At 41.6% G+C, this 13,214-nt stretch overlaps 1 protein-coding gene across 5 annotated transcripts in view; it reads left to right on the top strand.

The window, feature by feature from the left end:
• Positions 1-13,214, top strand: part of grin2ba (glutamate receptor, ionotropic, N-methyl D-aspartate 2B, genome duplicate a) — a 178,721-nt gene that overhangs the window by 145,103 nt on the left and 20,404 nt on the right. For all 5 annotated transcript variants that reach the window (XM_008415507.2, XM_017306255.1, XM_017306254.1 and 2 more), the window contains 4 exons: positions 2,519-2,672; positions 5,658-5,783; positions 11,204-11,433; positions 11,529-11,689. In XM_008415507.2, the coding sequence (XP_008413729.1) occupies positions 2,519-2,672; positions 5,658-5,783; positions 11,204-11,433; positions 11,529-11,689 (671 nt within the window). The remainder of the gene's footprint in view (positions 1-2,518; positions 2,673-5,657; positions 5,784-11,203; positions 11,434-11,528; positions 11,690-13,214) is intronic.

Here is a 13,214-nt window from a genome sequence, read left to right as displayed (position 1 = left end):
ATTCCTTCATGACATGCTTTCTAAGAATCTCCGAATCGCTGGGTAAAGACTTTCAGATTTGTTATTAATAAATAAGTTTTATGGTGTTGTTGACAACCTATTTCTGTCTACCTTCTCTTCCAACGCTGCCAAAACAAGAGTATGTGTCAAACTGTCAATGGGCTGATTTACAGACTGACAGAGATGCTGAGCAGATCTCTCGATGCTTTTACCTCTCGTCAGATTTCAAAAGATGAAAAACAAATTAAAATAAAGGAAATCATCAAATGCTTTGAGAGGCCCCACACTTTTTCCTGACTTTGTTGTGGAAGCCAGAATGTGTTTTCATGAGCTGCACTGACTCATGCTCCAAACCCCTAATATTAGAGACAATACACTTTGAATTTCGCCTTGCTGAGAGAGTCGCAGAAGACACTGGTCAACACGCGCACACAAACCGAGACACACAAACGCACGCAGATCCTCACTCAATCATTCTCAATAACACCCACATGGGTCACTTTCATAACACGGAGAGAACAAGTCGTAGGAGGGAGATGGAGAGAGCGAATGGTGAGAGGGGAAGTGAGCACACTGCTGGATCCACTCGTTTGCCTTCCCAGGGAGATGTTCGCGCATTCTCCGATGCACATTTAGATCCGTACTTGCATACTCTCTGAGTAAATATGACTGAGAACTTACAAACGCACACAAACAGCGGAATGGCAGATAATCTGCAAGGCAGACGTGCCACATTTTCCCCTGCCTGAAAAGGTCCACTTCACAGGTAGACGAACAAAGCTTCGCTCACGTCTCTTTCTCTTTTTCCCTTTATGACTCACACGGAAGTGCACGCCGTTGAAGCGCACAGCAGAGCTTTGACTCACACAGTCTCACACACACACACCTTATTAACTCAGGGAGACAATCTCGTCCCACTTTACCCCAATGCTTTAAGGCTATGAAATTTGGATCTAAATATACCACCTGTGCAGGAGAACTGAAGGGAGTTAGGCAGGTAGCGAGAGGCACTGAACCGGCTATTTCCAGCAGCCATGACCCACTGTGGTAACCCACTTTCTTCCTCTCTCCTTCTGTCTTTCTCCCTCTTTCTGTGGCCTGGTGAGCATCACGAGTGTCCACTCCAGAGCGCTGCGAGGAAAGTAGTTTTGCCTCCTGTCGCTACACGCCATGCTGCATCTTTGTCTCCAGCGTCTCCAGTTTTAGGCCTCACTTTTTGTGTATTAATAACTTTTTTCCCCTGTTCTTGCTGAAGTCTGCCGTTACGCTCTCTTGCTATAGTCTTCATTTCAACAGGTTATGACATCTAACACAGTGATTTCATCACCTATTGACCTAATGCAAGTTCATGTTGGGGGGGAAAAAGAAAACGATCTGCAACCACATTTACAACATGGTTTCATCATAAAACAGCAAAGAGAAGCTCCTTTCTGATGATTTATGAGGCAACGCAAACAAGTCGGTGATGTCCTACTCACACGAACTTTGAAAAATCAAGCCAGCATTGTGGAAACAAACTCCTCAGAATGGATGTAAAGTGTCACACAAAAAATAAACGACAGGCATTGCTTTGCCCATCAATGGTGATGAAAATGTATCAGTTTGGTTCACTGGAAGAAATACCGTAGGTTGAAGTTCCCCAGTCTGTTCAGATGAACCCGTCCAATGTGTGTTAATGGCAAGAGATTGTGTTTGGGAAGTCCTGCTGTGCTTGGGCCTCAAATATGCCGGACATCTGCTTTCAAAGACTGCATGAGGCTAGAACATCCTAACATAAGTCATTGTACAAAGAGACGCGCAAAGGGCATAAAAAGGCAAAGGTCAACAGGCTCGTCCGTCTTTGACGAACGACATTAGCCGACTGGCTTTTGAGTGCACAAACGTTCAAACAATAAAATCTCCAGCATTGCGTTTGCCTTTCTTGGACAATCAATTAATAGTGGTGAAACTATACAATCAGCTAACCAGACGACACAACACACAACACTGAATTCATGACTTTTAGCACCACTGTTTGAAAAAATAAAAATCCCCACTTTGTGTTACTACAAATACAATTAAGGTTTCACAAATCATGTTTTAAAGACTCTGTAAACACTGTAGGACTAATTACAATAGAGCTCTAAAAAAATCAGTTTTTATTACATTTTGTGTTTTCATGGCATAACAAAAAATTACTTATACCATTTGTCAATAATCAGTTGAAAAATCTTACTGTTATTACAGCAGTCCATTGGTATTTTGACAATGTATCTCTGGCAACAAGCTTCTAACCTCTTTGAGGTTAGAAGGTCTCCCTAATTTTTCTTCAACAGATTCTTGATCAGACTCCAGTTGAGACTTTGACTAGGCCAGTCTAACACGTTAAGATCACTTCCGGTCAGGGACTCTTAAGATTCCCTGCTGAATTAATTTTTCTTTTATTTACTGCGCTTTCTTGACTTAATACTGCTCTGGTAGTGGATTCATTTCCACTGTTTGCTTAAGCAATGGATGCCGTTTTCTTTCTCTTGCCCAGGTTGTGTTAAAAAATGCCCACATGGCCGTTGGATCCCTAACCATCAACGAGGAGAGGTCAGAGGTCATCGATTTTTCTGTTCCCTTCATCGAAACCGGAATTAGCGTCATGGTTTCCCGCAGTAACGGCACCGTTTCACCCTCCGCATTTCTAGGTGAGTAGCAATGATCAGCCGCCATCTTTAAAAGACGAATAAAACCCCTCCAGTTATCGCATAAATCTAGAGCAGAAGTCTCTGGTGTTGATCCTCGAGGCCCGATTTCCTGAATGTTTCATGTTTTCCTGGCTCAACCCACCTGAATCAAATAAGTAGTTCATTACCAGGCGTATGCAGAGCTTGATGACATGCTGAGGAAGTAATTGTATCATTTGCAAAGGCTCGATTGGTTGATGGACACATCAGAAACACGCAACACACTGGCCATCGACAACCAGGATGTGCAACCGATGCTCAAAATAGATGCAGGATATGGAAAGGTTGTTACCGATGTGCAGAAGTAAATGGAAAAGCAACGGTCTTTATCCCAGAATGCAACTGGCAGTACTTTGTACTGTTGGTCAGCAATTTTAGATGCATTGTTTAAGTTAGATGAGTCATTTGACTATCTTACCTGGCTTCCTGGAAATAATAATAATAAAATGTATTCAGTCACTCAGTGAGGTGTGGTAGCTGATGAATACACAGCACATCATTGCTTCTCTACATTATCTAATAGTTAATAGTTACGTTTGATAGTTTATATCCATATTACCCTCTTTACAGTCGATGAACTTACCAAATTTGCCATAATTCAGCCATGTTCTGCGGGTTGTTGGAAATTTGGAAAAGTCTCTTAAAGATAAGGAAATGATTAAGCTTATCTGCTCTTGTCACACCATTATAGGAGAAGTTTAAATCATTATGTTATTAAATACTAAATTGACAATTTGTGTTGAAAGTTTTTCTCATTCTTTTTATTCTTTTGCATCATCACAATGTCTCCGTGAGAGTCAATATAACTGGCCAAATATATTACTGACATGAATGTATATAAATATAATAACAAACCAAGTATTACATTCAAGGATATGATCGGTGTCAGAGTCTGGTCCGCATTGCCGGCAGTAAGTCGGGCTCGTTTCCGGTGAGAGTTGGACTCCGCCAAGGCTGCCCTTTGTCACCGATTCTGTTCATTACTTTTATGGACAGAATTTCTAGGCGCAGCCGAGGTGTTGAGGGGATCCGTTTTGGTGGCCTTAGGATCACATCTCTGCTTTTTGCGGATGATGTGGTCCTGTTGGCTTCATCGGAACGTGATCTGCAGCTCTCACTGGAGCGGTTCGCAGCCGAGTGTGAAGTGGCCGGGATGAGGCTCAGTGCCTCCAAATCCGAGGCCATGGTCTTGAGCCGGAAAAGGGTAGAGTGCCTTCTCCGGGTCAGGGGGGTCGTCCTGCCTCAAGTGGAGGAGTTTAAGTATCTGGGGATCTTGTTCACGAATGAGGGAAGAAGGGAACGGGAGATCAACAGGCGGATTGGGGCAGCGTCTACTGTGAAGCGGGCGCTGTACCGGTCCGTCGTGGTGAAGAGAGAGCTGAGCCAAAAAGCGAAGCTCTCGATTTACCGGTCGATCTACGTTCCCACCCTCATCTATGGTCATGAGCTTTGGGTCATGACTGAAAGAACGAGATCACGGATACAAGTGGCCGAAATGGGTTTCCTCCGCAGGGTGGCTGGGCTCTCCCTAGGAGATGGGGTGAGAAGCTCGGTCATCCGGGAGGGACTCAGAGTAGAGCCGCTGCTCCTCCATGTCGAGAGGAGCCAGTTGAGGTGGCTCGGGCATCTGGTAAGGATGCCTCCTGGACGCCTCCCTGGTGAGGTGTTCCGGGCACGTCCCACCGGGAGGAGGCCTCGGGGAAGACCCAGGACACGCTGGAGGGATTACGTCTCTCGGCTGGCCTGGGAACGCCTTGGGATTCCCCCGGAGGAGCTGGAAGAAGTGGCTGGGGAGAGGGAAGTCTGGGCCTCCCTTCTGAAGCTGCTGCCCCCGCGACCCTACCCCGGATAAGCGGAAGAAAATGGATGGATGGATGGATGGATGGATGGATATGATTGCCATGATTATGTTTCACACATTGATGTTGCAATTTGATTTTACGTTGTAACATACCTACAGCTCAGGCATGAACTAGGTCACAGCTACTGTCAATCAATCAATCAATCAATCAATGGAGTTTATTTGTATGGTACATTTCAGCAACAAGGCAGTACAAAGTGCTTTACATCAAAAGATTTCTAAATAAAAAGTCATAAAAACATGATACAGTCACCAATGTCTGAAACCAGAAACAAAAATGACATTTTGTCAAATCCCATCATCAAAATCATCAATACTCATCCAATATGCTGGTCAATTTTTCATTTATTATGGTTCAAGTGCCGCTCTACACAGGTGGGCCTTTAGGCCGGATTTAAAGGAACTCGGTGTTTCAGCTGCTTTGCAGTTTTCTGGAAGTTAGTTCCAGATTTGTAGTGGGTAGAAGCTGAATGCGGCTCCTCCATGTTTGGTTCTGAGTGGCCCATCTGGCTCGTTTGGTTCCGTTATTTCTGTGAAAGTCTTCGGACCGCTCTTTGGTTCATTCAGAACAAAAGGCTCTTTTAATTAGATGTTGTCTTCTTGAGTGAGTTTAGCAGCTGTTTAAGTTACATCTAAGTGTTTTTGTTTACTTCTCCTTCATGAATTGAAGGAATTAAAAGTGATTTAACAGGTGGAAATGCATTAAAATAAGTTTCAGTAAACTTTCCCTGACAAGGTGTTCTAAGCTGCATGATAATTCAGCTAACTGCTTATTTTTTCACTTTCTCTCTCTTTCTGTTTGCCCTCTTATGTTTCCCACTCCTACTCAATTTCTCTCACGCTCCCTTCCTCTTTTCAATATGACATCCTGCATTTGCATATCTCTCTCTCTTCATTTTCTCTTTCTCTCTGCTGCCCTTGCTCAAGGGAAACTCTTCCTCCCTCCTCGTGTTCCTCCTTTCTTCACCACCTCCCGCCTCCTTTCTGAAATATTCTTTATGCTGCATCTCTTTCCAACCATGCTTCCTTCTTTTATCAATCCCTCGTCTTCCTCGTTCGTCTTCCTCGTCTCTGCACCCTTTCAGAGCCCTTTAGTGCAGATGTGTGGGTGATGATGTTCGTAATGCTGCTGCTGGTGTCAGCAGTGGCTGTGTTCGTGTTCGAGTACATCAGCCCTGTGGGCTACAACCGCTGTCTGGCTGATGGCAGAGGTGAGAGTTCCCAACTCACCACACGCACACGCACACAAAACCATAGCCGGCCCAAGGCATATATGTAAGTTAAGTGGCTGCTTAGGACCTCCACACCACCAGGGGGTCCCCAAGAGTACTAACCTAACTGGAGAAAAAAAAATGTATATCGATATTTCAAATAACATTGAATAATGCAAACTAAATGGAATTACACATGGCCAAATGATTTCTACAGACATGTTGTATGTTTTTGTTTACATCCGGACATTTTGCACACACACACACACACACAGCGCTGGAGGGCAAAAAGACGATTCTTTTACCTCCCATCCGTAGCTGCGCTGTTGCAGTAGAACAAGTCCGTTAACTAAATTAAACCTGGACATGTAGGTGTCATTCATGTAGTGCAGTTCCCCACAGCAAAGGGGAAAATAACAGAACAACAATCACTCACATTCTCGCTCTCTGTGTCTGCTACGCTACGGACAGACTCGCTACCATAGCAACTGACAACGCCACTAATGCATCAAGATCCAACACCAAAAAACGCAAACATTTCCCACACAACGAACAGAACATTGATGTTTATGTTGCGATTATTAAGAAGTGATCGCTGTGGTACATTAGCTACCGCTGCTAATAGCTAATAGCTACCACACCAGTGGTTGATTGGCTAATTGAAACACCTGCTCTACTGATGACCTCTTAGAGTTGGTGTGAAGGCCAGTTTTTTTATTTATTTTTTTATACTAAAACAAAACACGCCGAATTCTGCAGAACATCTGCATGTTACAGTTGTCAAAGTCAAGCTAGCATAACTGACCTACTTCCCTCATTTCCCTCTTCCTTGCTATTTATTTTAGATAAATTCCCCTTCACCCCTGATTACTAGAAAGACATTAAGACTGTTACTTCCATCACATCGTTTTCATAATATTCTCCTGAATTAACACCAGGGGTGAAAGTAAGGGGGTACGACAGGGTACCGCTTACCCCTAAAAGATTTAGCAGGATAATACCTGCAAGAGAGTGGAGCAGCTGTTGGCTGTAAAAAATGAATGGGTTCACTGTGCAGCCACGAGTGCATCCACTAATCAGCCGTGACTGATTAGTTTTTCAAGAACAATCTAATACACGACTTAATCAGTTAATAACTTTTTTCCCATTTCATATTGTTTCTGAACTCTTAATGTTTTATTAGAGCAGCAGTGCAACATGTCGATCATGGAAGGTTTTGAGCCGATCTCGGCATTAGGTGACAAACTGAACGCCGCCAGGACGCTGAGACCAGCAGGTCCTCCTCTGGCTCGCTTAAAACGTTCGTAACTTTATGAAAGAACAAAAAAGAAAAAAGAAAAAAAAATCAACAAAATGTGTTCAAATTAATGACCCAACGACAATAATAATCTCAGTAATTATTGTTTCAACAAGGTGTTGCGCAATTCTGTGCGTTTCGGTTACATTACCAAAATAACTAGCAGAGCAGGAGTTTAAAATTAACTAATCAACCACCAATGTGTTCGGTGAGGCTTATTAATAATCAAATAAATATCAAGCCTGCAAACCTAATATCGTAACGGACTGAATGTTATGCTTTTAAGTAATCTCTGGTCGGCTTGGAGAGCGCAAGAGGTTACCATGGCAACGGGTGTACTTAAATGACAAAGAGAGAGGAGAATAAAAAGGTGTGAGTGGTTTAGAGTTGATCACCTGGTCAGGTTGTTTTACCTTTGCTGTGGCGCTTTACAGCCGCTGTAGTTTCTGAATGTTCAATAAACGGCAAACTTTGACCAATTACCTCGTTCTTTGTGAGTATACGTCATTTACAACAAACATCAAACATGATAGATATGTTTCATTAAGTATTTAACAAACAAATGGCTTCTACCGTGATAATTATGTGAAATTAAATTAATTATCTAATATAAAAAAATAGTTTTGTGCTGTCGGGCTCAGAGTCTTGAGAGGCTTTTCCTTTATCAAACCTTTTTTTTTGCCTCCTATTTAGTGGAAACATTGATGTTGATAAGACTTTCTCCAAAAATTATAACCTTTTTCAACCTTTATAGCTCCACTGTTGAAAATGAGGCTCTAACATTCACAAATGACAGTGAAATAAAATCCAGTTCGAGATCTGGTTTGAGGCGATTCCTCTGGAACCTGTTGGACGACAAACATCCCAACTTCAGAAGATGTGCTTTTACCCTAACAGAGCTCTGTGGTTCCTCCTATCATTATGAGAGTCAGGGTGAGGAGGCGCCATGTTAGGAAGAGAAGTGGAAGCTGCAGGATCTTCAGAACAAACAGGTCATGATGCTGGGCTACTGATTATCCCTCTGTCTGGACACAGGATCAATAGAACCAGTTTAAAAGCTAAAATGAATGGTTATATGCCAGACATGGAAAACTGGGATGCACTCCATGCCATAATGTTCAGAATTTAGGTCTCATGGCATCTCAAGGTGTCAACATTGCAGCCAGTGGGCTGAAGGGCATACAGCTTTATTTTGTAGCAATTCAAGAGCTACCCAGCTTTTATCGCTTTGCAAAAAAATAATCAGTACAGACACTCCAAAGCACACAAAGAAGCAATATATATATCTATATATACATTTTTTTGTCATAGTACCCCCAAGAATTTAAAACTACTTTCACCACTGATTAACACATATCAGTTTTGAGAATACTGTTCAGCCCTAGTAATTGTTATTTTAAAAACTTAATAAGCTTGCCTCATTCAAAAGGGCTGTGTAGACTTTGTGGCTCCAGGCAAAATGCATTTAGCAGGAGAGAAGGTAAAAATAGTCTCTTTGGATGGTGGAGCATACAGACCTCTGGTCTAGACGTAATCCAATTGAGAAATCTGTGATAAGACGTTAAAATTGACGTTCACTGTTCACTCAGACTGAGTTTGAAGAAGAAAAAGTATTATCTAGACGTATAAGACTGGCAGAGACGTACCTCAAATGACCTGCAGCTGTAACTGAATCAAAGAGTGTGAACTAAGGGAATGCAGATTTTAGGCCTCTGCAGAGATTAGCTATTTGGTTTCCCAGTCATTTCTGGGTTTTTGCAAGTTTCCTAAAAAACAAACATGCTAACATTTAACTCAAGATGTCAATCAACTTTTACAGGAGAGAGAGGAAAATAGTAAAAAAAAACGAAACATAAATTTGGAGTGAATGCAGAGAAAATGACAGTCAGTACCTTGCTCCATTAAACAAAGAGGCTTAGATGAGTAATGCTCTAACTAGCCATTTTCTCCCAGCGATACTACAGATGCTTTGCTGCTTCGCAGACGATGCTCCTCTTCTCTGCAACAACACAAACGCAAACTGTGTGTGTGTGCGCGTGTGTGCGTGTGTGTGTGTTGGCCACGCACAAAGACTGACAGGCACAGAAACACACTGCCCCCGCACGCAAACCAGCCGTTCTCACTGACCCAATGCCTTTATTCCTATCTCCTCCTCCTTTTCCTCCTCCTCCTCCTCCTACCCCTCCTCCCCCTCCTCCTTGTCCTCCTCCTCCTCACCTCTCTGCTCTCTTTTCATCATATGGAGCTGGATCTAAACACAGGTTTCAGCAGAACTCTGCCGCTGCTTCCCCTCACACTGGACTGGCCATTTACATAAATTTCCATATTTGCTACCAAAAAAAAAAAAAACATGACACCATGAGGCTAGTTTCGTCTTAAATCTTACCATCTGAACAGATGAGAGACAAAAAAAAAGAGGAAAATCAATCTCCCTCTAGTCTATCTCTGATGTGTCTATATATAGACAGTGGTTATCTTTTTTTTTTTTTTATCCCTCTCATCCTTCATCATCTGCTGGAGAAGATGAACTTCTCCCCACAGCTCTGTTCTCTTTCGTAGGACTCCTTGTGTTTGTTTTTTTTGTTGTTGTTGCGTCGTGGGAGTTTGGTGTCATGAAGAGTGCAGATCGAAGTTTGCTGTCAAAGCACCTGACGCAATAATGTATCAATGAGTCCATCGGCGAGTTGTAAAGACTTTGCTGGCTGCGTTCAGGCAGCTCTCCGGCTGGCAGACTTATCAGAGGAACGTTTGGCGCCGCATGAAGTCAGTTTGTCCAAGAACATAACAAAACAGAAAAACACTTTGCGACAAAATACACACCCACACACACTTGCACACGCACTCTTTCCTGCTCACACACTCCCACACAAACATTAAGAACAAAAAAACAAAAAAACGCCGCGATCGCTTATTGCATTATAACAGCAGCTCACAGACAAACTGAACAATTTCATTGAGGTGTGATTTGTGTCTAAGTTACTTGTATGAATGAAGTGAAGCGATGACAAAGCGTCTTTTCCCTGTTTGTCATGGTGCAGCCACAAAGTCTGATGGATTTATTGGATTTTATGTGACAAAACACAGTCTGAAGTGGAAGCGAAATAACACGCGGTTTTTGTTTTTGTTTTCAAATAAATACTAAAAAGTCCAGATGCCAGTCAAGTCAGTTTTCCACATTTTGACCGTTGTTCTTCACAAAATCAAACTACAGGAACCTGAACCAGAGGTCGACGATGTGGACTTAAAAGTTCTATCACCATATTTTGTGGTCGTATATTGTGATAATGATAAGTGACAATAAAAACTATTTATTTGTTGTTGGGGTTTTTTAAGTTGTTTGCTTGTGACACAAATATTGCTCTTTAAAACATTCCTATTTGTAATGCGCTTCTTTAGGACACCAGTCACATAAAGAAGTGTGTTTTGTATCACTAAAAATACTCAAAATTACTGCATTTAACCATATTTTTAAATTTATTGATATTTATCAATGTACAATCATGTTATTTTAAACATGATTAATTGGATTTATTGCGTCAGGTATAAATCACAATCTTATCATGATAAAAAAATTTAGCCCGACAAACAATACTTTAAAAGCCCACCTGTAACCCCAACTGCAGTTTTCAGGTTTCGACACATTTTCATTTAGATTACGGTCTGAACTTTAACTAGGCCATTCTAACTCGTGAATTGGCATGAACTTGAACCTTTTGCTGTCGCTCTCTACCATTTAAATGTCGTCATTCTGCTGGAAGGTGATCAAAATCTTGCAATTTCCTTCCACAAATATCACATTTAATCTTCGATCATTCAGGTGGAGACTTTTTAAAACTTTCTGAAGGCGAATGCTTGTTCTGGAGTTTATTTATGTGAATCATAGTAAAGACTTTACTGGATAATGTGAGTTACAACAGATAAAAAGATGAAAGGCCCCATAGTCTTGTGTGTCCTTGTTGATCAATCATTTTAATTGCCCTCTTCCCCCCCAAAAAACATTCATTTTTAAATTGTAACATAACAAAATGAAAACCAAAATAACTGTAAATTATTTTGTAAGCCACTGGCTCAGAAAGTTATCGAAATGTTTCATTTTTTAACACACCTTGCCTGTTTCTTTCAGAGCCTCATGGCCCATCTTTCACCATCGGTAAGGCCATCTGGCTGCTTTGGGGTCTCGTCTTCAACAACTCTGTGCCGGTCCAGAACCCCAAAGGCACCACCAGTAAAATCATGGTGTCAGTGTGGGCCTTCTTTGCTGTCATTTTCCTGGCCTCGTACACTGCCAACCTGGCTGCTTTCATGATCCAAGAGGAATATGTGGATCAAGTCACGGGTCTCTCCGACAAGAAGGTAAGGCTGAGGGTTTCTAACCTAGAGCGGTCCTGTTGTATCACCTTAAAAAAAAAAGTCGTGAATATTTTTTCCATTTCTTTTCCTGTAATTAGTTTCAGAGTCCCAATGACTTCTCTCCTCCGTTCCGGTTTGGCACGGTCCCGAACGGGAGCACGGAGAGAAACATCAGGAACAACTATCCAGAGATGCACACCTACATGACTGCGTTCCATCAGAGGAACGTCAACGAAGCTCTGCAGAGTCTGAAGGCCGGGTAAAGACCTCGACATGGTTTACACATGTTTACAACCAGATTAAAAACCACTGTTCCCGGCAGAGATCAGTCCGGTTCTCCCAAAAGTTGTTGTTCAACATTAATTTGAAGTTCGATTGAATTGCATAAGCTGAGAGACTTTTGATAAATCTTACTTTTTTTTTAGAGGGAAAGTTGCTGAATATTTTCCTGGAGGGAACTGTCTTTGTGAAAGCTTTAGGTTGTCGCCATGCTGTTTCTTGACTTCCCACATATTTTGGCGTGTTTAGCTGCGTCCAAACCCATATTTCTAAAAAAAATATATGTATATATATATATATATCGTTTAGTGAAACATCAAGTTGAAAGTTCAACGCCTTACACAAAGTCTATGACTCCTCTGGAGTGGTAAAACGATTATTAGAGGAATTATGTTGAAGAGGAAGTAAGTCGGACTGCCATGTTGTTGGAGAAACTTCAAGCATTTGACATGCTGATGTGAGTCTTCACCAGCTGAACATCTGCATATTATGAGATTATGTATGATTATTGGGCCATTGCCGCAAAATACATTGATTCTGGAGCGCTATTTAAATGATTTTACGCTCCATCGAAACACAAGGTAATAGTGTGACAAAGATATTTGAAGCTAAAGACTTTTAATCATCAAAGCTGATGCTACAGTTGTGCCTATACCTGCTTATTTTTGCTTGGATGTTACAGGAATTGAATCCAGGGTTTAATCCTCATGTCTTTTAATCAAGTTGTGGAACCTTTGGAATAGCGAAAAATAACCTCTTCCGTTTCTTCCAGCTAAGAGACTTTGTTAAAAAAGAAACCACTCTACTCAGGAACACTGGGTTTTCGGTAATTGAAAAACAGTTTTTCGGAACTCGTGAAGTGTCACTTATTTCAATGTTTTGTAACACATACTGTCATAAGCGTCACATATCCACTCTGGCTCAGGCCTGGGGAGGAGAGCTGAATATCGAGATCACTGATGAAATGTGGAGCAGTATTTGGAACTCTGCCAGAAAAATTTCCATTTGTAATCGTTCCTGGGCGTTGCAACTTAAATTACTGCATAGAGCTCACTTTGCCCCAAACCGGGTGTCTAAGTTTAAACCAAGATCCTTTTCATAAATACATGAAGGTAGCCTCACACACCGTCTTTGGTCATGCTCGAGCATTTATAAATGCTTAGATGTGGACTATATATATAATGATGGAAGCATGTATGCCCCCTATCTTTTCTTTCTGTCTCCTTTGGACTGCACTGCTGAGCTTTTGTTCTGCTATATTGTTGTTATTAAATGAAAAAATTAATAAACATACCTATAAAAAAAGGTCCTTTTTCAACACCTCGCCTGAATTAACATATCAGTTTTTTTTTCTGAACTCTCAACTTGCTCTTGCAAAAGAAACGAGAAGCTCATTGCCAAACAGTAGAAATGACAAAAAAAAAATCATTTCCTTTGTTACAGCGTCTAAACATGAATAGGACTGTAATTTGACCTTAATAATACCTTCACTCCCCCTCTCCGGT

This window comes from Poecilia reticulata, linkage group LG8, assembly GCF_000633615.1.
Source record: "Poecilia reticulata strain Guanapo linkage group LG8, Guppy_female_1.0+MT, whole genome shotgun sequence".
Lineage (NCBI taxonomy): Eukaryota > Metazoa > Chordata > Actinopteri > Cyprinodontiformes > Poeciliidae > Poecilia > Poecilia reticulata.
The sequence above is the reverse complement of the archived record's forward strand: the minus strand, read 5'-3'. Positions and strand labels throughout refer to the sequence as shown.